The sequence below is a fragment of the Erpetoichthys calabaricus genome, chromosome 14, assembly GCF_900747795.2.
Source record: "Erpetoichthys calabaricus chromosome 14, fErpCal1.3, whole genome shotgun sequence".
NCBI classification, from domain to species: domain Eukaryota; kingdom Metazoa; phylum Chordata; class Cladistia; order Polypteriformes; family Polypteridae; genus Erpetoichthys; species Erpetoichthys calabaricus.
The window spans coordinates 103,208,692-103,233,551 of record NC_041407.2 but is presented as its reverse complement, the minus strand read 5'-3'; the positions used below and the strand labels follow the sequence as shown (position 1 = coordinate 103,233,551).

The 24,860-nt window shown below is 38.7% G+C and overlaps 1 protein-coding gene across 8 annotated transcripts in view; it reads right to left on the bottom strand.

Moving 5' to 3' along the window:
- tanc2b (tetratricopeptide repeat, ankyrin repeat and coiled-coil containing 2b) overlaps positions 1–24,860 on the bottom strand; it is a 473,655-nt gene that overhangs the window by 213,896 nt on the left and 234,899 nt on the right. For all 8 annotated transcript variants that reach the window (XM_051936364.1, XM_051936365.1, XM_051936366.1 and 5 more), the window contains exon 4: positions 17,939–18,038. In XM_051936364.1, the coding sequence (XP_051792324.1) occupies positions 17,939–18,005 (67 nt within the window). In that variant the 5' untranslated portion in view covers positions 18,006–18,038. The remainder of the gene's footprint in view (positions 1–17,938; positions 18,039–24,860) is intronic.

Sequence of the window (24,860 nt, the reverse complement as noted above, 5' to 3'; positions counted from 1 at the left end):
TTACTATTAACTGAACACAATTTAAATGTGTTCTTAGTTTACAAATGAGAAATTAGTCTTCCTTAATTATATTTGATTTGTATATTACTTTTACTTTTTGTTATTTTTTGTGATTCCTGATGTATTACATCTTTTAGCTATTTATTACAACTTTAAGAACTTCAATACCAATTAGCAATTTGAGATAAATGTATACATTTCTCTATAGAAAAAGAGAGAAACTTTGTAACCACAAGGACTTTTAACTTTCCAAAAATAATGCTAGGTTCAAATATATGCCTTTGGAAATATGAACTTCAGAGTCTACCCCCCTCCATGAAATGATACGATTTTAGTTTTGTTCTTTGAAGCTCTGGGGTTCACTCCATTATAATACATTAACACATTTTTGGTGTCTTCATTGGGATGCAATCGTTAAAGCACAAGGACAGACAAAGAAAATAATGACATCGTATCAGTGAACTGCTATATTTCCAGTCTGTTTAGCCCCTCCTAGTCAGGCCCATACTTCATTTTACTTTGTGTGAATCCACTTATCTGTCTGTCAAGTACTTCTGACGCAAACCTGCCCTGTCACATGGCTCCCTCTCAGACTTGTGCACAAGGCACGCTCGCGTACTTTTCTGGCTCGTTCTCCTCTGCTTGTTTTTAGAAGGCACCATGAGACGGCAGTGAGCACGTGGCTAATAGAAATGATACTCTCCTGAGAACAATCTGTAGCACATTAGAGGTGGTTTTCTCAAAATAGGTCAGCCCGGCTTTGTGAAGTGCACATTAATTAGGACACACTTTTCTTCTGTAAACTTTTTAGGAGAAAGGTAACTTTTTACAAGTGTTAGGTCACAAAATACTGCTTTAAATGGGCAATTAGTTTTTGCAGATTTCAAACAAGGTGTGAGGTGCACTACGACTTAGATATAGCAGGTTTACCAAGATTTGTCAGAGGAAAATATAATATAGTATGAGTCTTCTTTACTGTTTGTTAGATAATTTATTTTAGTGGGAGTTCAATAGCCAGGATGACTTCAGTTCTACTTGAAGTAGAGAACAACTGCAAATGCTGAGCACTTGGCACTGGGCTATGCCATGCTCTCTCAGTAAATTGGAGCTACTGCTTTGTACATTATTTTCTGATAAGCAGTTGCATTTGCCAATTGAGTTACCTGTCTAGCATCCAACTCAAAGCTCTATCCATACAAGGCAATTCAAACAAAAATAATTAATAATTTTGTTTGCACTCTGCTTGCTCTTCAAATCCTCATGAATTAGTCTTTAAAGTGCTAGTGGCACCAGGAATCACAACGGGTACCACCAGGGCTGTGGAATAGGAAGCAATTATTGGTTTACTGTTTTTTGTTTTATTATTGTTTTTTTTTTTATTATTATTATTGGTTTACATCTTTACCGACTTCCAACTAAAAATAAATTGTAACAATGTGTTAAAAGGTCCAATTTCAAATAAACTAATTCAAACAAACTATGTTTTTTCTACTAGCTTTTGAGAGAAACATAACCTCTTTTTTAATTTTGCAAATTTTGACACTTGTTTAATGTTAGTCAATGTTTGCAACTTCTTTAAGAAATAATATAAAAAAGCCATAACAGCATCACCATGGCCTTTAAACCCAAACCTTAATGGGTTATAAGGGGCTAAAAAGTAGTTTGATAATTGACATTGGCAGTAGTGAAACGCTTTGTATCTTAATAATAATAATAATAATTTTTTGCATTTATATAGCGCTTTTCTCACTACTCAAAGCACTCAGCAATTGCAGGTTAAGGGCCTTGCTCAAGGGCCCAACAGAGCAGAGTCCCTTTTGGCATTGATGGGATTCGAACCGGCAACCTTCCGATTGCCAGTGCAGATCCCTAGCCTCAGAGCCACCACTTCGCCTATGCCATCCGCCATCTTGTGTGTTGTGTGCATTCGATCAACACAGTAAATACCACTCAAAAGTTTGGGGTCACCCTGACATGTTCATGTTTTTGATAGAAATTCTTACCTTTTTATCAAGATACCATTAAGCTGATTTAAAAATATAGCCAAGGCATTACAGCTTGAAATGACAGATTTTAATTGATTAGTCACATATGGCTACACAGCCCCGTTTTCAGCAGCATCTCCTTCAGTGTTCTAATGGTAAACCCCCCTAGTTTATCCTTAATCAGTCATATTTAAGTGCTAACTGGTTATTAGACAAACCTTTATATAATTGCACTAGCACCGCTGAAATCTGTTACTCTGTTCACTTGTGTTGCAAGATCCAGGCATTCCTAAAGTTCAGTTCTGGGTTTGCAAATGACCAAAATCAAACTATTTTCTTTAATAAACATGTCAGTCTATTGTTTTGTTGCAGAATGGAGACTGTTCTATGTGACATATTGCCAAGAAACTGAAGATTTCATACAAAGATGTCTATTAGTGTCGTGAGAGAAGAGATTGAACTGGATCTAACAAGTACAAAAAAATAAGGAGAGGGCCAAGACGAACAAGTGCACAAGAGGATAAGAACATCAGAATCTGTAGTTTGAGAAACCAGTGCCTTACTGCTCCTCAGGTGACGTCTCCTTTAAAGACACACCACATCCCAGTGTCATCTGTAACAGGGAATAGACAATTCTGGGCTGCTGGCCTTATGGACTGAGTTTCAAAGCAAAAGCTATTTGTGAAACTGGCAAATACAAAGAAATGGTTAAAATGGGCAAAAGAACACAGACACTGGACAGAAGATGGCTGGAAAAGTCTATAATGCCTAGCATCCCAGATTCGCCTGTTCTCTGTTGTAGATAACAAGAGCATTTGGTATGTGTGTTTGGTGAAGAAGATAACGGAGGACCTATAAGGAGTTTGGTTCTCACACCACACGCTCTGATGTTCTGATCCTCTTATGCAGTTGCCTATGTGGACCTTCCCCTTCTTTTTCTATTCCCATTAGATCCAGTTCGCCTCCTTCTCTCAAGGCAGTAATAGACCCTTTTTTAAGAAATCTTCAGTTTCTTGGAAATCTATTACATGGAATAGCCGTCACTCTGCAAAACAACCAATAGACTGCCATGTTTCTTAAAAGAAAACTGGTTTACTCTGACCATTTTTGAACCTAGAACTGAACTTTAGGAATACCAGTAACCTTGTAAGACAAGTGAACAGGATAACAGGTTTCAGGGGTTCTAATGCAGTTAGAAAAGTTTCTCTGATAACTAATGTGAATTAACATAGGACTAATTAAAGATAAGCGGAGGGAGATGAACATTAGGACATGGAAGGAATTGCTGCTGAGAATGTGGCTTTGTAGCCATATGTGAATGAAAAAATAAAAGCCAGTCATTTCAAGCAGTAATAGCCATTATACACACTAGCAATACCATGGCTAAATATTAAATTAATTAAAAGGGTGTCAATTTCTATCAAAAACACGAAAATTCCTAAGTGGCCCCAAACATTTGACTTGTAATGTATATTGGCGTAAATTACAAATAGAGAAGGTGCCATGAATTGAGGAGTTGGGAGTCGAAGGTTTTGTGAATCGACTCCACAAGCCTGGGTACCACTGGCCTGGCCTACAGAACAAATGACCTCCTTGGACTACATACACACTTTAATAAGACAACATACAGATACATAGCAAGAGAGAGGTTCAATTAATTTACTTACTTAAAAAATGTACAAATGCTTGTAAAAGTGGAATTTTAACTCCAGATAAAGAGCTTTTGCATTTTCATTAATGTTAAATGGTTTTACAGGAAAGAAAACATTTCAATATCTGCTTGTGTTTCATTCCAAAAGCAATATATATGAAGCTAGCTATTGTGCACTTAGTGGGTTGTGTGTCCCAAATGGCTCTACGGTATATCTAAGAATGTGTTCTTCATTCTTTATTTACGGCTGCTTAAATTTGGAGGAGGTACTGTAGCTTGTGCTTTTTAATTCTTGTGGGCACTGCTTTTTCAAAAAAGGCAGCTTAAAATAAGTGACTGCTCACTTACTCTCTCATTTTTTTTTTTAAATCATATATATTAAGCTATTATTTCACAATCCACTGATGCAAGAAGGAAACAGATTCCTCAGAACTCAAATGTAAGACATGAGAAAGGCGGCTTTAAAGCAGTGCAAGGAAGAGGACTAAGTGAGGACAGGGCTTCTGATTGGCAACAGGTTAGCCTATAGAGCAGGGGTCTCCAACACCCCTTTCCAAGTAGCTTGCCAAAGGGTTCATGAATCCTACATAAATTTGAAAACTTGATTAGTCAAACTAGGGCTGGGTGATCTTTCCAAGAAATCATATCACCATCCTTTTAACACAAAATCATGATCCACAATCTGAATTGCAATCTATCTTTTCAATGTGGCATACACTTAAGAGAATATCCGGACTCAAACTCATCAAGACCTAAGTAACACTTTATTTTAAATATCAAACAATTGTTCTCTCGTTAAAAAGCTAAGCGGAGTTAAGGACCATGCCCCGAAGCTGGCGAGTGAGTGAGGAAGGCCCCTCTCCTCGGCCCGTTGCGTGGATCTCGGATTCACACAAATAAATTGGTACTGCAAGAGAACAGCGAAATGAGAGAAGTCGCAAAATCAACCGAAATGTTCAAGCCAATTATAGAAAAAAACCCGATCTAAATCCGTTAAGTAGTTCTCTCGTTTAAAGCAGACAGACATACACACATTGGATTTGATATATATTAGTAAACCTTCAAAATAATGTTCAGTTAAAGTCTCAACAGCATTCTCAGCATTTCTGGAGCTTAGCAGAACCAGAAAACTATAAGAATCTTCACTAAGCAGCTCTGAAAATGTCTGCTTTGTTTGGGTCTCCATACCTCTGTGAGTCTGACATGAATGTCATGAAATCAAAGTTCAGAACAAGACTGGCAGACAAACATTGAAATGACTCCATAAGAGTGAACCTGAGTGGCTCCACTCCACCAGACACCTGCCTCTCTTGTTGAGTCCATGCAGTGCCAGTCACCTCACTAACTAAAAAACACATCACACATGCGACGGGACCTGTGAATAAAGTGTCACAGTGACATGTGACAAAATGAAAAATGAATAAGTCTCATCTGTATATTTGGAACTGCATTGTTTTGTTTTGACAGACTTTGTGTTTTAATTCAATAGTGTGAGATACACTAGAAAATGCATACAGACATACAAAATGCACTTGCAGGTGAAGTCTATTTTTTGAGATGTTTTAATGCAGAATGTAAGTTTTGGAGACCAACATTTTGTAAATGTTCAGGCAAAACAAGCTAATTTCAGTTTGCTTGGGTTGAAATAAGCTATGAGAATAAATGTTAGAAAACATGAGTAGTTCTCGGCCATTTCCATTTTGTAAAAGTAGCACTTGGAGGGTGGGGAGGTTGGAGACCCCTGCTATAGAGTGTACAGTGCACAAGGTGAATACTGACGGGAAAAAATGAAAACTGATGGGCACCCCAACCCTGGTTTTCAAAACTAAATAACGGGCCCACACTCAAAAAATCTTGCAATTTCACAGCCATTAATGGCAGCCTGCCTCCCATCGTCATGATATGAACTTGGGCATTTACACCACACTGTGCCAATCAGCCAAGCCATCAGGGCAGAGCAGTGCACATCCTTAACCTTTAACTGGCTTGATAATAAACCATCGCTTCTTCTGTTTACAGCCACTGACCAAAGTTCAGTAATGATGCACGAGGCGATAGGCAAGGCCAGAAAGCAGGAATTACTGCACAATAATAAGCAGAAAACAAAAACAACAACTAGAGAGAATTCTTTATAGACAATGCAATGCAGACTAGTAAAGCCAAGACAATCAATCATTCAGTTAAAATTAAATTACCAAAAAAAAAATTAGCTTTCCTTTTCCACTCCATCAATAACTTCAGAATAATTTTAATCCTTGAGAAAAACAGACTAAAGGGGTCCAAAGTCATAGAATACAGCAATAACGGCCCTGTCATTTTTGGAAATTTACCAGAAAATAAACTGCTAGTCAGAGGCGATACGTACCTAAACGTGAGTGTAAAGTAAGCAAAAGAGCTGCAAACAGAAGAGTGATGTGAGTGGGCACTTCTCCTCATAATCTAAAACTTTGAATAGGTGTATTTCAGTACACAATTCCTCTCCGGATACCCACAAGCAGTCACGTAGCTTTCTTTTATGATGACCACATGAGACATACACTGCTTTGAGTCTCCTGTGTTTTCACACAAGCACAATACTCTACTATGAAGGAAGAAGCTAACGTTAGGATGCTGCTAACGTCCACACTCTTGCTGGCCTGGGGCTGGATGACTGCTGATTAGTGTGCTTTGAGTTGCTGCTCACAACACATCACGCCAAATGCACAGTTTTGCCTTTGAGTCATAACATGCCATTAGGACATGTGCAATCCACATATGGTCATGTGACCACTCCAGACACACACACACACCCCCCCCCAAATGCTCAAGCCACAGGTGAGTGTACGGAATGGGAAGGGTTGTGCCCGTGATAGTCACACAAACCCTGGGAAAGAAAGCAACGAAACAAGAGCCCCCAGGCTAAGACTACTGTAATAAACAGCAAATACTCAGGCCTTTCTTTCAGCTGTAACCCATCCACAAACTCATTTCTCACAGGATGCTAGTCTTTGAAGACAGAAGATGACTACACACTTATTACATTTGCTACTCCTGAGACGTCTTTAATTCCAGGAACTGTACAGTTCTTTACAGTATTTATATAAAAAGATTCCAGACCACTGAGGGACAAAATGTGCAATGTGGTTAATGCAAATGTGAAGATGACTCAAAGAATATCAACAGACTAAGGCTAATATTAAGGAAAGTTCTGTCATACCAGGGTGCTAAATCATCTAATACCCAAAACCTCACTGACAATGGTGGACTCTCTAGGCTTAAATTACATTTTCACAGACTCTGCCTGATGACCAAACAAATGAACCCAACTGTCACTAGTGTTCAATTAAGCTATCTTCCGACATAACCTTTCAATCAAAACAACACTTGTGTAAAATGATTAATTAGAGATTAAGTCTAAGTCTACCAGCTTCAACCAGCATTTCCTGCAGCTATTCCAACCAACACTTCTGTTTATTGTAATTCTACTAGGGGGCTCTGCCCCCTGCTCGCCAACCCTTTGGTGGGCGCTACACGCTAGCCACTTCGCGGATCTGGTGCTCGCGTATGGAGAAGCAGATGTACAATTTAAACAGATTGTTATTTTCATGGAAATTGTTACATATGCATGATAGAACTAACTATTTTAAATTACAACGAGTAATTAACCACAGTAAAAAATAGTAAAACATAATAAATTGAAAGAAAATAATGTTTCATGTTGCGTTGGAGGTATTCGTTGTGTTATACGTTTTCGTTCTGTTTGGCTTTGAAATTAACATGCAAATACGTTTCAAACTTAAACTTTTACTGTAAAACTTTAGTAAAAACAATTTTTAGAATTAACTTTTCACCAATATCGCATTGAATTTTGATTCCGTGTTTGGACTTTCACAACGTATAACTGCCAGTGAGTGAATATTGTTTCTTTTACTCTAATAAATAAACTGACTCTTTTTGAATGTTTCTCCCTGTGATTTGTTAATTGTCTTTGCAAAAGCTATTCAAAAGGGACACTGTAAACATTTTAATATGAATGGCACATCAAGATCTTCTTTGGTGTCTAATGTTATCCATGGAAGATGTACTACATTACCTGTTATGATACATCCTTCTTTCAACAGTAATTCGGCCGGTGGGGGACTGGACGGTGTTAACGGTTGTAGATATTCTTTGTTATATTGTAAGTTGATGTTTTCATCTGGGTGGCACGGTGGTGCAGTGATTAGCGCTGCTGCCTCGCAGTTGGGAGACCTGGGGACCCGGGTTCACTTCCCAGGTCCTCCCTGCGTGGAGTTTGCATGTTCTCCCCGTGTCTGCGTGGGTTTCCTCCGGGCACTCCGGTTTCCTCCCACAGTCCAAAGACATGCAGGTTAGGTGAATTTCTAAATTGGCCCTAGTGTGTGCTTGGTGAGTGGGTGTGTTTGTGTGCGTCCTGCGGTGGGTTGGCACCCTGCCCAGGATTGGTTCCTGCCTTGTGCCCTGTGTTGGCTGGGATTGGCTCCAGGAGACCCCCGTGACCCTGTGTTTGGATTCAACGGGTTGGAAAATGGATGGATGGATGGATGTTTTCATCTTCTGCACCATCACCACCAACTGTTTCAGCAGAGTCTATTGATATGCATTTAACCAATTTGCCGTGTCACCGATCGACATTTTTCACGATAATTCGTTTGACTTCGTTTCTCAGTACTAGGATTGCCCATGTATTCATTTCTTCTGTTGATAACCCTTCAGAATGAAATTCTTCAATAAGATTTGGACATAATAAGTCTTCTTTTATTGGGAACTTAAAGTGAGGAAAACGTAAAAATTTATAAGAGCTGAGAGTGCAGGAACTGTGTCTGACAAAAGCATTCACACGAATGAGAGGTGAATATGGTTGAGAGGAGGGTGGGACTTGAAAAAATCTCTTGGCAATAGTCTCGTCTCAAGATTTTCTTTTATAATAGAGAGATATAATAAAAGCAGTGTACTGTAGTGCTTTTTAATGCAGTCTGCTTGTAAATCAAAGTATCAACTTTCTTTGTAACATTTAACCTGCCCTGAAAACCCTCTGTTAGGATATAGAGGGTTGGATGATTGACTGAAAAATGTACATTAATTTGCATTTTTACTTGTTTAAGTAAATTTATCAAAAGGGGTAGAGGTGCGACTGTGGCAACCACTCATAACACAGTCCTGGTGTCATATCTCTTTGTAAACATTGTTCTAGAGCAGGAGTTCTCAACATCAGTCCTGAGGAACCCCTGTGGCTGCAGTTTTTTTTCCCAACCAACTTCTGTTTTTAATTGGACTCCTGGGCTAATTAAGTGAACTGCTATTGCCCAAATTCTGTGTTTTGGGAACAAAATAGAAATTAGAAAACTAAGTTTGGTAAAAAAAAAAAAAATATATTAAAATGTACTAAGCAGTTATATGGGAATAATGTATTTTTTGTTCAACAATATTTTCATCTTGATGTTCATTCTATTTTTCCGGGTGTTCTAATTGTTTAATTAATCTATTGTTTTCTAATTTGTGGGTCTAACGCTAAAGTAGTTGCATTCTTTCACAATTCAGTGTTGTTTGCCTGAGTGTCTGCTCTGTTCATTTTTAATTGTCATTAACAAGATACAATGAAGGGAGCAAACTGCACAGAGAAAGGGCAAAATATAACGAAAGCAACAAAAGAGAGTTAAGCATTTAAATCTGTAGCAAAAGCAGAGATATTTCTGCTGCGCTTTCTTAATGTAGAATAAGAAGAGAAAAAAAAATTCCAGCTAATTAATTGAGATCAGTATTAGCAGTTGTCACTGATTATGAATCTGGTTGAAGTAAAAACCTGAAGCCACAGTGGGCCCCCAGGACCGACTTTGAGAACCCCTGTTCTACAGCAGTCACGGGGATGATTTGTTTGAATTAACTGTTCCACTCAGGGATTTACCACCTGACCTAATTTCAATTATGTGAAGTCATTGCATGCTAGGAAACAGCTTTGAGTCCTAACTTAGAAATTAATCAAAAACTTTTAGTCATCACGTTTCCATGCAATTTAAGTCCACTGTCCTTCAGCTTAGAAATTTTGCAAGATACAGGTTGTTTTTTTTTTTTTTTTTTTGATATGTGACATCAAAAAAAAAAAAAAAACATTGCCCATTCATTTGGCCCAATCATTGACTATTGTGTAACAGAGCTGAAGCGGGTCAAGCCTGTTATGGAAATACACCCTTTGCTGTCAAAAGCCCTATTAGTCATCAGACGTGGCAAAGCTCTCCTTTGGTTCGATTGGTTAAGATGGTTGATTTTGACTTGGCGCACGCAGGGCAGAAACCTAGTTTGAATGCTAGATGTGGCAGTAGCCTGTGACATGAGTTCTGCCTATGCAAATGCAACCCACATTCCATATTAGTGCTTTATTATCAGGCTGTACAAATAATATTCTCATGCCTTTGCAATTCAATCAGAGCATGTGGGGGAAAGGACAATAAATAAAACTAAGACCCATGGCTATATAATGCCAGCTCTTAATCGCTACATGGCTTCCATTTACGTTTAGAGCCGACTACTGTTCTGGTTTTCAGTTAAGTTTAGAGAGGATCTTAAAATACTTCTAAATATATCCATCCATTCAGTTTCTGAACCGATTTTTGTAAGTTTAACCTTATAGTGATCCAGAGCCTACTCTGACAGCAACTGACACAGGGCAAGAAAAAACCCAGTATATGGCACTAGTCTATCACATAACCCACAAATGCTCAGTCAAGCCGGGCCAACGTAAAGTCACCAGTCATCACACTCTGACACGGGTCAAACAGCAGATCACTGGAAGGAAACCCCATGCAGGCAGAGACAGAACATGCAAATTCAACACAGAGAGTGACCAGCCTGGGATTCCAATGTAATTTTCTAGAGTTATGAGGCATCAGTGCTAACCACTTGACATAATGAAATATCAGCTGCTCTTTTAGGATGTACGCTGAAATCTCAAAATTTTTGGTCATCTGAAGATTCTCAACAAATAAATCAGCTATGTGTGCAAAGCATAGTCTTTATGTGTAACTGTAATGTTCTGTGTAGACACTTCCTATTACTTCCTTTTCAATCAAACTACCTCTCCTCTTCTTTATAATAGGACAGTGGCTGTGCCAACACCAGTAATGAACCAAGTGTAAGAACTTTGTCTGATTTCACCAGTAAAGCCCCTGTCTGCGGCATGCACCACTGGAGTGTTCATGTAGTGGGTTTGAAAGGCGTGTTAAAGTATGGTTGGAATCTGGAACTAGAGATGGAAAAAACAATAATCTATCAACTGGAAATTTAAGAACTTTAATGGTATAAAAATATACTGTATATATATATATATATATATATATATATATATATATATATATATATGGTTTGTCTTAGTTTGCTGAAATTACTCTGATTAGAACCCATCATCACCATCCACCTCTCTCCTTTCCCACAAAACAAAAAGGTAAACCATTGGGGAAAAAAGGGCGGCACGGTGGCGCAGTGGGTAGCGCTGCTGCCTCGCAGTTGGGTGATTTGGGGACCTGGGTTCGCTTCCCGGGTCCTCCCTGCATGGAGTTTGCATGTTCTCCCCGTGTCTGCGTGGGTTTCCTCCGGGCGCTCGGGTTTCCTCCCACAGTCCAAAGACATGCAGGTTAGGTGGATTGGCGATTCTAAATTGGCCCTAGTGTGTGCTTGGTGTTTGTGTGTGTCCTGCGGTGGGTTGGCACCCTGCCCAGGATTGTTTCCTGCCTTGTGCCCTGTGTTGGCTGGGATTGGCTCCAGCAGACCCCCGTGACCCTGTGTTCGGATTCAGCGGGTTAGAGAATGGATAGATGGATTGGGGAAAAAAGGCCCAGTGCATCGGAGTCTGTCGGTGTCTGGAAGCAGCGGCTATATCCCTGAGGGACCACAAAACTAACAAGAAGCTTGATGACGTCAATGAAGAACAAGACTGATTTCAAAGGACCAACTCTACCTGTGACACCCCATCCAAGGCCAAAATAGGTGAGGAAACAGCTTTCTGTAGGACCTGAAAAGCACAGAAACTCTTCTGGAGAAGCCTGCTCAGGCACTCCTCTAAAAGAACTGCTATCAGTGCACTGTTTGTGGGCACGGGATTAAAATAAAAAGCTTTATTATATCTAGAGATGTGTTAAGAAATGCAGTCTTAATATTAGTCTTAATAAACAGTATATAGGATTGCCGAGGGCCATCTAGGAGCCACAACATAAATACGAACGCTTTTGTTCTAATTGTTGTATGTAATTTTATGTTTCATATGTGTGAGAAGCTTAAGTCATTTTCTTTTTTTCTATTGAAGAATAAGTGATGAATTAGGAAGCGTCTCTCAGTAGTGCCTAAGGTGTTGGACTAACTTTGTGACCTTGAGCAACTCACTTAACCTATGTTGTGATGTGAAATTTTGCATACAAGTTGATAAATATTTTGTATGTCTTTATTTGTAACTTAGTGTTACATTAGTGAGAAGAATTCATGTTTACCCCCCTTTTAGGAATGAGTCTCTTTGAATTTTACGACAGGGTTTCGAGAAGTGCGTAAATGTTGGTAAATGTTTCTCTGCTGTTTCTCAGTCAACCCCCACAGGAAAGCCAGACTGCCTAGCTGGCAAACTTTAGCTCAACAAATGATTTTGGGGGGTGGCAGGTATGAAGATGTTCTCTGCCCCTCTGTTGGTCTGAAGAACGGCTGTTTGGAATTGGCTTGTATTAAAAGCCTTTAAGTTCCATGACGTCCGATTGGCTGTAGGGGTTGGACAGAAAAACTATAAATCTGCTTGCTTTACCCAGCTCTCTCTCTCTCTTACCAAACTGATGAAAGACCATCTCACACCATGAACTGAAAAGGACAACACAATGAAGAGGACATCTCGGCAGCCATTTTGAGACAGGCATGCGGCCTGTTCTTAAGAAAGCTGATCAGAAATGATGCCTTAACTAGAGACATTTTAAATAACTAACAAGTCTATGTACCGCCTGAAACTACACATCACCATTTATTAGGTTGTATGGTTGCCAATATTCAAATGTACTTTGCATATTGTTATTATTTATGAATATTATCAAGAATACATTATTTAAATTGTAATTTAAATCCTGCTTGTCTTTTACCACACCTAATTGCCTGAGGTTATACATGTAGAAGGGAAGGTGGGGAGAAGTTATATGGTACAGTACCTTATAAACAGTGATAAGTCTGGGAGATTTGAGGTATTCTGACAAAGGCTACATATTAATAATACAAAAGGAGAAAGTAGTCTACCAAGACAAAACAGCCTACCAGTGCTCACAATACATAAATAAAGAAGCAGTTACACTATGCACATGGGCTGTTTTATTTTTGTATACAAGCATTAACAAAAAGTACAAAGTAATAAGTTAACATTTTATTGAAAACAACCAAAAAACATTAAAAAAACTAGCCTGAAGTAAAAGCCAGTGGCTATTAATTGCAAACTATGGAAGCAACTATCTTTTCTCTAAATCTGTATTTGTGATTACAGGCTCAACTGGGCAACATCGAACACATGCAAGGAACCAACACTGATTGTTTAGAGCAGGGGTGGGCAAATTCAGTCCTGGAGGGCTGCAGTGGCTGCAGGTTTTTGCTCCAACCCAATTGCTTAATAAGAAACCCTTATTGCTCAAGTAACACTTTAGCTTCACTTTAGTTGTCTCACTCGTTAAGATTTTGAACCCTTATTGCTTATTTTAGTCTTAAACAGCTGTATTCTTGGTTTTTAATTGCTCCTAATTAGCAATACCACGCAAATGACAAAAGAGACCAGCATTTCTCCATTTAGCTTGTTACCATTTACACCTGTGTGTATTTATCACGCACTATTTGGTTTAATTAAATACTTGGAAGGAAAGTGAAGAGAAAAAAGTGAAGCACTGAGAATAACTCATCTGTTTTAGACTTCAAATCATTTGGATGATATCCTTAGAAAGGAAAATAAATCTAGGATATGAGAATGACCTGACATGGCAGAGTTAAAGCACTAGCAAGCCATGCAATTAAATAATTGACAAGGATTGGTTTTTAATTAAGCAACTGGGTTGGAACAAAAACCTGCAACCACTGCGGCCCTCCAGGACTGAATCTGCCCACCCCTGGTTTAGAGCACACTGTTCTGCATTAGGGCACATTGTCTTAAACACCCACGCTTACTTATACCAGGCCAGTCTCCAGTTTCCAGTCCAATGAAAATAAACATTTTTGGGACGTTAGAAGAAACTTGGGTTTCCAGAGAAAATCCACATGGACAAGGAAAGAACATACAAACTTCATGCAATCAGCGACACAGTTGGAGTGGTTGCTCTCTGGCCAAAGGATCTGTGTTGGTTAACTGGGAGGTTACTGGTTCGACTCCCTCCAAAAGAAATGCTAATCAGATGGGCTCTTCAGCAAGGCCCTTAACCTGCAATTTCTCCAGGGTTCCTGTACAAAGAGCTGAGGGGAAGGCCACACTGGAGAGTAGGTTGGGAGAAAGCGAAAAAATAAATTCCTAATGCAAAAAACTGAATTAAGTGAACTAGTTAGTTATTTAGTTAGTTAGTCAAATACAAACTTTTGGAGCAGTAAGCCATCTACATCAGCTATTGAATCAATTTATTTCACGTGGTATATATTTACACCTAACACTACGGTGGAAATGAACAAAATGATGGAAATGGCAAAGAAAATGTTATCTAAGCAAATTTCAGCAAAGCTAACTAAAAGAAAAGGGTACATAAAACACAAATGTATATCTTTCCACAGAGTTAAAGCTTGGTTCAAGCAGTCATGTTTAGACAAACCTACAATTCAATCTGTGGGTAACATAAAGAGGCTAATGCCATACCTAACTGGGGGAAACCTTAGGGCTTCCAGCTGTCCCAAACACAGGATAATGACAGCTACTGAAGAACTAACAGGGACGCATAGAGTCTTGCTTCTGTTTTACTTCAAAGACCATTATGCCAACAACAGACACTGTCAACGCTGCATAGGAAATGAAAAGTTGGAGGTGGAAAACGACAATACCTACTGTAGTATATTGTACACTGTGAGGCCCCACATAAAACATGTATCCTCTCAGATCTTACTGCCAAATGGTCAAGCAATCAGAAGTGACTTGTCCCACAATAAATCAGAGGTTGAATCTGAACTCCAGGATTGAGCACAAAATTAGGTTTTACCTGCTAGCCCGATTCCTACCTTCTTCTCTTTCTCTGCTAACAATTTAGCCAGCAGGCTGCAGCTCCATTTATAATGCTGCAGAAGAGGGTAAAGCCGACAGAAAGTACTCTTCATTCCGCCTTCATGATGTCAGTGAGCGGCACTACAAGCTGGTAACAATTAACCAGAGAAAAACAGGCCGGGATCAAATTACCAGGCACCTTCCCACCCCCCACCACGCAGAAAATGAAAGGAAACTCTTCTAAAACAACATGGTCAGCTTGTGGAGTCCATTGTTTTTAGCAGACAGAGACAAATGCAAAACAGACAACCATCTCCTGTTACGTGGCTTGGGGATCAAAAGCTTGCATGGCAAGTTCAACTGAGAATGCAACAAAGCAGTAACAGCATGGGGCCAATTAAGAGTTTCCTTCCTTTAACATTCTCCTCAAAAATGCACTTCTTGTTAAATATCAAGGTTAAATTGTCACTCGCGTTTGTCGGCAGTCACTTTCCACTTTACTGTAAATCACAACAAAAGATGCTTAAACAGGATAAAATAACAAGTACTGGGCCTCTCAGTAAAACAAGCAATTTAAAACTAAATACAAAGTCAAAGAAGAAGAAGAAATAACCTGTACACAGGATTTTACTTCCACTTCAGCAAGATAAATCTCTCAAGATGTATGCAACAAACCAGGTGTGATGAAGAGCGGTCAGGGAAAAATGCAAAAGTTCAGCAAAGGACAGGATCAAACAGAGAGAAAGATGGGCTAACATGCAGCAGCAGTGGTGCTTTAATTCCAGAGTGTGAGGACGGGCACTGCCAGGGTACAGCATACTGTCCCAGAATTGTGAACGGCAGGGCCACCAATGAAGTGTCACCTGACAGAATAATGTTAGTGAACAGGCAACACAACAGATAATAATAAAGAGGTGGGGGGACAATGGAAAACTATTAAATGTGGGCAGGAAAGCAAAGTACCTCCTAGCCAAAATAGGGCCACACTTGGTGGCAAAGTGGAGAAGCGTGACTCCGTTAGTTTATTAAAGGGAAGTCTAGGGCAACCCATCAATCAGGCAGATGTTGTTGTGAAGCCTTTGCAGAAATGTCCAGGATGGCACCAGGTTGTGTGGTTTTCTCTTTTACTTTGTACTTTTATATTCTGACTTTTTTTTTCCTTATGCCTATTTGATTTATTTAACAAAGACATTATTTTATGTGTTTGGCCTCCTTGGCTTCGATCTGCATAAAAAGGGGTCAATACCAGAGTGTCAGCTCTTGATTAAAAAACAAAGCTAAGCACTGAAGCCGACGTGTCATCCAGTACTACCCAAAATATTATTTAGACAGCACCGTCAAGTTCAGTTTGAAGCTTAGATTTCTTATCACGAGTACACAGTACAATTAAATTCTTACTAACACGTTTCCTACGGAATTGAAATAGGATGGTACAAATAACAGACAATAAATACAGCAACGACAGTGGATACAGCAGACAGTACAAGAAACACTTGTTCATTTGTTAGTACGGCTCACTGCTGAGCTGCCTTAAGTGTGGATAAAAGCTTTCCCTGTCCCTATTGGTGTGAGAGATTACGGTGCTAAATTAAAGAGGGAACACACTGACTGAAATCTTTAATAATAGTGCTTGCCCTTCTTAGGCAGCTTTTTTAATCTGTCGTGAACTAAATGAAGCTGTGTGCTGGTTAAATTTGTGTATGCTTTACGGCACTGAGCTTCACCTAAAGACACTGATGAGCACACATACACAGTGTTATCTATTATCTATATTTGCTCATCTTTTGACCTGCTGCCTTTCCTAGTTTGCCCTCTCCCCGTTGATCCAACGCAGCTCTAGCTGTGCAGAGGTCTGGATTCTGAAGCGGCCAATCTAATGTATTAGTGTTTATTTTTCATTTTATTATAACTTGGTTAAAAAAGAAACCAAAAGTTGCAACAGATTCACTGTTCTGCAATACAATAAATAAAATCACAAAAATCACCAAGACAAATAACATTGGATAAAATTAAAAACAATTTACTACAATATGATGATAAATGATAAGAATACACAAGAACATAAAATGCAATTAATAAAATAAATCAATTAATGAAAGTACACATACTTAAAAATAAATAATTTATGAATTTCCCATTCGGATTAATAAAGTATCTGTCTGTCTATCTATCTATCTAAATAACAATTGTAAAAAATAAACTATAAATGCTATCTGCAGAAGGTTAATGTATCTGTAGAGGGTTACGTATTACTGCATTTCTAACCCAGAGTGTAAAGTGATCACAGCATTTGATTAAAGACAGGAGTCTGACATTTCATTTTGAATTTGTTTGTTGCCATTTGATATTTCTTCAGGTAAGACCACTAAAAGGACCCTAATGAAAGCATGAAGTCTTCACTACTTGTGAGTTGTACAAATCAAGGCTAGTCCAGAGTATGACGGGATGATTTGCCCTCATTTAATATTCTATAAGGAGTTGACACTCTGTAATGTCGTCTTATCTCAGTTTTTTCGATAAAATAGCATGAATCCAAGTGCTGATGTTATTGATTCAAGAAATATGTTTATATACAACACATCCAGGAAATACTTAATATTGAATCTGTGTGTTATTGGAATAAAAATGAAATATGCGAAAATTCTGATGAACTGGAAATGTCTCTATTGCTCAAATCACTCAGAGAGAGATGTAACAATAATTATATCTTTATGCTGTTATCTTTAAGTGTGCTGTAAATATGACTGCCATGAAATGTATTTTGTAAAGATGTCACTATTTCTTACCTATGACAGTCCTTACATTTAAAATCTATATTTCATAATGCATCTTTCAAAGAGACACTGCCACAATGCAGACATAACAGCCTATAATGATTCCTCAGTGTTTCTCTTTTAGCTTATTATATGCAATAGCAGTGATTTATATAGTGATATTTCCCTTTCATTCATCCATGCTAGTTCTGCAGAATGTCATATGCAATGAAGGAGAGGAATTAACACAGAGTAATGCTTAGAAATGTATGAAAACCTAATTGAGTCTTTGCTGCTTGTGTTTTCTTTTTGAAAGGTAAGGACAAACAGTATATCCTGACTGGCTCTCACAACCTACAGCAGTCAGGTGACTTACCGCTGTTGCGATTCTTGCGGCTCGACTTGCCTCCACTTAGTAGCATCTTCAAGCTGTTTCGGAACATGGCAGCAGTCGGTTACAATTGCTACCCGACACCCTGCAATAAGTAACAAACAAGTGGTGATTAGGGGACGTATAGCATTCTGGGTACACTTTCAAAACATTAAAAGACTTAAAGCTGGTGCTAAGCACCAAAGTCTCTGCTTAATAAAGACATTAAAATGGCCATAAAAGGACTGCAACACTTTCTGTTTCTTGCCTCCTTAGTAATGCACAGCTTTATAGCAAATACACTATGTAGTGTAGTGGTTACCACTTATGGATATACTGATGAATGAAAAGGGGTTGGGCTAGACCGAAATAAATAAATAAATGCATTCAACTGACAGACTCCACCATGCTACTTAGTATTTTTCAAGAAACAACACACATGGGTAATGAATAAGAGTGGCTTAGTGAAATAGAGTGGACTGGGCCTGACTCTACTCATAGCCCAAGGCAGTCGTCCACCTGCGCTGCTGCCTGTCTGCTGATCTAAAGGTACCAACTTGTATGAGCATCAATTGTTCCAGTGGCTAGTGGTTACTCTACTGGCAGAGCTGGGGTCCAAGGGTTTGTGAAAAGTTCTCATATATTCACTCCCGTTCACCTCTGTTCTGAAAATTTATGATTTACAATGTAAGTGTTTAGAAAATTTCATAAAATCTAGTTATTTGTAATATTTTACACTAGTAACAGCGCACTGCATGATAACGTGCAGTGAATACACTTGAGCATTCCTAGTTTTCCTGCTCTTTCTCCGTACATTTATCATTCGTTTGCTCAGAGGTTGATGCGCTTGCTGCTTCCTGAGCAGCTCTTCTTTTCTCCACCCTAGCAGCCCGCTTCTTCTCTTCTTTCATCGGCATCTTTTCGCTTTAAAACTGATTAAGTCAGTGTTTGTCTTGCAATTACTTAGTAGGTTTTCTTTAATTTTTCACTTCAGCGGCACTTAAGTCTTCAATCTGCCTCAAGAATGATTTTAAGATATGAATAGGTAGAGGAAGTGACGGCGAAGGTCGTAGGGATGAGAACGGCTGCCCTGCTACATACATACATATATATATATACATATATATATATATATATATATATATATATATATATATATATATATATTACACATACATACATATATATATATAAATATATATACACATACATACATACATACATACATACATACATACATACATACATATACACATACACATACACATACATACATATACACATACACACATATATTATATATTGTGGCGGATGGCCGGGACCCTTGCCTGGCCAGGATGCCCAAAAGGAGGATTGTCGGGATAGAGGGCAGCCCCCTTGGTTTTCAGTGGGGCCATGGGTTATGAGCATGGAGGCTCAACCCTGTTGGAACCTGTGGCCACAGCCAGGGGGCACATGGACCTTTCCAGGGCCTTATTTGGGCACGCTTCCGCCACACCCAGAAGTGTGGCCGGAAAAAGCTCATTAGGCACCTGGAGTCCATCCAGGTGCCTTATAAAAAGGAGCCGCCTCACTCCATAAGTGGCCAGAGTCGGGAGGAGAGGACAATGCCTGAAGAGGAGTGTAGGGAAAAGGACTAGTAGAAGAACTGAATGGTGTGTGTGTGTCTGGGTTAGGGCGGTGGTACGCCCCCTAGTGGTTTACAATATATATATATACCACGTCATGTAGTATATGTGTACCACACACATATATATATTATATATCTATATACATATATACACATACTGTACACACACACAGAGGTATATATAATAAAACAATACATTATTATTGATTATACTTGATTTGTCCCCAGTACTTACTGTATTGGGGTTAATATAATGCAGTAATAAGACTTGTGTGTTAAAAGTACAAGTTCAATATTTTTCAAGACAAACTTATTTCTTTACAAACATGCTATATATGCATTTGCCACACAACATTGTGTTCTAAAGTTAATTACTTTCTATTAATTTAAAAAACTATCTTGCTTGTACTGGCACTTTACGTTGTAGTCTATGGGACATGGAGGAAAAGCTAAAAACTTACCAAACGTCCATTTTTCAAGCTAAGACAGTTGTCAACTACTGAGCCACATAGCCACATGTACAATAGTTAATACCTGTCATTCTCTAACCAAAAAATACCAATATTATAAGATTCAGCCATTATAAAAGACATGATTTTTAAAAGTACTAAAAGTCTTTCTGCACAACCACCTTTCACACCCCCCGGGGGGTCGTCGTCTGTTGACAGACCAAATCACTCTTTGTGCTATGTTGTTGGTCAATTTAGTTCCATATTTATGTGAGAATTCGCACAAGAAAATAGAAAACGTGTCCTCACAATGGTAAAAATACTGCCAGGAATACATGATAAAATGATTATTTCCAGATCCCTTTTGTTATCACAAACATGCATCGGAAACACAGAAGGCACGGATCAATACTCGACAATTGTCTTGGCTTGAAAAATTGATGTATTTGGTAGGTTTTTAAGCTTTTCCTCTGTGCACCATACCCTCCACTGAAAAACACCAGAGTAGACAAGATATTCCTTTAAATACATTACAGTTATTCAGATAAGGTGTAGTTGTTAACTGAATAGATCACAAATGTAAACCTAAGAATTCAATATGACTGGAATGCATAAGTCTTTTCCGGGGAGAAAGCAGTCGGAGGGCTGATGGGATACATGCAAATACAAATGCATCCTCAAAAATCCACTCATACAGTACTAAGGTTAATACTGCAGATTGTCCAAGAAAAAAAAACAGTGGAGACCTTTTCAGTTAGTATATGATTTGTTTTAGCTACATAGTAATGATTAGATGAATAACATGGCCATTGATAAGTTATATGTTGTTCAGTTTTACTATAATGCAACTATTGCTTTGTTTCTATAAATCTTACACTGCCAGTCATCAAGGAACTGTATAAAAGAGATTTCAACAGCATCTCTGAATAGACAAAATAAAGATTCTTTGTTGGATTCTCTTGGCTCTTCAGTTGCTCTATCCTGAAGCTTGCCATACACAACACTCTCTCTGGCCAAGCCCTTATGTATAAACTACTCTCTAACTGCTCAAGGCTGACTATGTGATGCAAACTTTGCTGTGTGTTACTGATTTGAATCATTCAGGCTATTTAATTTCATTTGTTTAACATCTAGTGTTGGGTATTAATGTCTGGTTTGTACAGGAAATGAACAGACAAATTAAAGTGTGTTATTACAGTCTTATGAAAATGTTTGGGAGCCCCTCTTACTTCTTTGGATTTTTGTTTCTCATTGGCTGACCTGTCAAACTAGCAACTTCCTTTTAATATCTGACATGCCTTATGGAGACAGTAGGATTTCAGCAGTGACATTAAGTTTATTGGATTAACAGAAAATATGCAATATACATCATAACAAAATTAGACAGGTGCATTAATTTGGGCCCCCCAACAGAGATATGACATCAATACTTAGTTGAGCCTCCTTTTGGCCTCTAGACGCTGTCCTCCTACAGCCTCTGATGAGTGTCTGGATTCTGGATGGAGGTATTGTTGACCATTCTTCATACAAAATCTCTCCAGTTCAGTTCAATTTGATGGACAACCTGCTTCAAATCATCCCATAGATTTTCAATGATATTCAAGTCAGGGGACTGTGACGGCCATTCCAGAACATTGTACTTCTCCCTCTGCATGAATGCCTTTGTAGATTTCCAACTGTGTTTTGGGTCATTGTCTTGTTGAAATATCCAACCCCTGCGTAACTTCAACTTTGTGACTGATGCTTGAACATTATCCTGAAGAATTTGTTGATACTGGGTTGAACTCATCCGACCCTTAACTTTAACAAGGGCCCCAGTCCCTGAACTAGCCACACAGCCCTACAGCATGATGGAACCTCCACCAAATTTGACAGTAGGTAGCAGGTGTTTTTCCCTGAATGCGGTGTTCTTCTTCCGCCATGCAAAGCGCTTTTTGTTATGACCAGATAACTCCATTTTTGTCTCATCAGTCCAAAGCCCTTTGTTCCAAATGAATCTGGCTTGTCTAAATGAGCACTGGCATACAACAAGCGACTCTGTTTGTGGCACGAGTGCAGAAAGGGCTTCTTTCTCATCACCCTGCCATACAGATGTTCTTTGTGCAAATTGTGCTGAATTGTAGAACGATGTACAGATACACCATCTGTAGCAAGATGTCCTTGCAGGCCTTTGGAGGTGATCTGTGGGTTGTGTGTCACCATTCTCACAATCCTGCCCATATGCCACTCCTGTATTTTTCTTGGCCTGCCAGACTTGCTGGGTTTAACAGCAACTGTGCCTGTGGCCTTCCATTTCCTGATTCCATTCCTTACAGTTGAAATCGACAGTTTAAACCTCTGAGATGGCTTTTTGTAGCCTTCCCCTAAACCAGGAGACTCAACAATCTTTGTTTTCAGATCTTTGGAGAGTCACTTTGAGGATCCCATGCTGTCACTCTTCAGAGGAGAGTCAAATGGAAGCACAACTTGTAATTGACCACTTTAAATCCCTTTATATCTCATGATTGGACACACCTGTCTATGAAGTTCAAGGCTTGACGAGCTCATCCAACCAATTTGATGTTGTTAAGTAATCAGCATTGCGCAGTGACAGGCATTCAAATCAGCAAAATGACAAGGGGACCCACATTTGTGCACTGCCAGTTTTTCACATTTGATTTAATTTCATACAACTAAATACTGCGTCACTAAAAATCTTTGTTCAGAAAACACCCCAGTACTCCGATGTTTCTAGGAAATGAAAGACAGACCACTGTTATCTTTTTTGTTGAAAGGAGAGTCAATTATTATGCAGGCTGAGAGGGGTTCCCAAACTTTTTCATATGACTGTATATCACCAAAACAGCAGGGGTTAGGGGTCATTCCTTCCTTCCTAATTTAGATTCTGAAAGTAAAAACAGGGATACCCACTGAGTGGTAGAAAACGAGGTGAAGCCAACAGTGTGCTATATTCCTAAAAGTGTTCAGCCCATCACTGCTGAGGATCCCAGGTGTGAATATTGCGGGGGCATGTGTAAAACAAGGTTAATATGCTAATGTGCAGTTTAGAAGAATTTCTTCTTGTTCATCAATTAAAAAAAGAACCTAGGAGGCTACTGATTACATAAAAAAAGCAACGCACATACAGTACACACAATTCTACAGTGTTTACGCAAAATGACAGCTTTCATGATAAAGAACATACATACATCCACCTTTTATTAGAACAATCTAGATGAGAACACGTCATTCAGCCCAACAAAGCTTGCCAATGCAATCTTCTTAATTATTCCAAAACTAGCAAAATACCCGCGCTTCGCAGCGGAGAAGTAGTGTGTTAAAGAGGTTATGAAAAAGTAAAGGAAACATTTTAAAAATAACGTAACATGATTGTCAATGTAATTGTGTTGTCATTGTTATGAGTGTTGCTGTCATATATATATACATATACACATATATTTTATATATATATATATATATATATATATATATATATATATATACACACACACATACATACATACATATACACACATAGATGCACTTACAATAACATAGAAATCAATATAAACAACATTAACATCATTATCATATGAGAATATGAAGTAATATATAAGAAGCACATTTCATATAAATATAAATTATTAAACAGTAAAATCTTCTTCTATAATTTGCTACCGTGGCTTTTCGTTGGTCTGTCCAGGATTTTAAATCACCTGTAGCTTGCAAACCGTTTCACCTATTGACTTGAAATGTGGTACACATATAATACGTCACGTCTGCTATCCGCTTTATGGGTGATGATTGTATCACTCTTTTTATGTTTATTTTATTTTAGAATCAACTCCTATCTGCGCACACCAGGGCGGCCGTGGGCAGATGCGTATGGTGTATTCACTCCATGTTATCGTGCATTGCGCTGTCACTGGTATTTTGATAAAAAAATTTGAACAATATATAAGAAGCATATAAATTATTAAACAGTAAAACATTAACATTTAAGAAGTAAAGTTACATTGAGTACTACTGCAGTGCCTTCGGGTATACCTCATTTTTTCTTTGCCCATTACATGCTTAAATGTATACATTTTTTGGTGTACCTACCCGAGAACACGCGACATATAACCGACCGTGGGAGAAGCATGGATTTTAAACACGCGTTGAGTTCATCTGCTGGTCTCCCTCGTGGAATAACTGGTAATGTTTGACTAAAATCTACAGCGAGTAAAACGACATTACCTCCTTTTTTTTTTTTACGATCTCTGAGATCTTGCTTTTTTCGGTTCAAGGCTTCATAAGCTGTTTTATGTTCCATGGTGTAGTTAATAAGTACTAATTATCCCAAACCATCATCTTTGAATGTTGCAAGACTTTCGCCTTGTATGTAGATCGGGGTAATTACATTCATTGCATTCCTAGTCTGAATCACAATCTGATTGTATGGGTGGTTACCTGGCACTGTAGGGTTGCCACCCGTCCTTTAAAATACGGAATCGTGCCGCGTTTGAGAATGAAATTGCGCGTCCCGTTTTGAATCAATACTGGACGGGATTTATCCCATATTTTTTTTATAATTTTTTTTTTAAAGCAGCGTCTCATGCAAATCATCCCACACGCATTTTATGAAGATGCCTCCTTTCCTACTTTTGATTGGGTAATACTTGATGTCATCGTTAGTTTGATTGGTGTTTTTAACTGTCCAGTGAGGAGGGCGTGTCTTTTAAGTAGAGTCTGCAAAGTGTTGGCACTGAGATGTGGCGTCAGCGCCATAGTTGAAGCCCCTAACGTTGCGGTCAGCAAGTCGGCTAACATCCGCCATGTGCCGTCTTTCAGTTGCGAGAAGCAGATCATAGAATGGTTGAAACTGTTG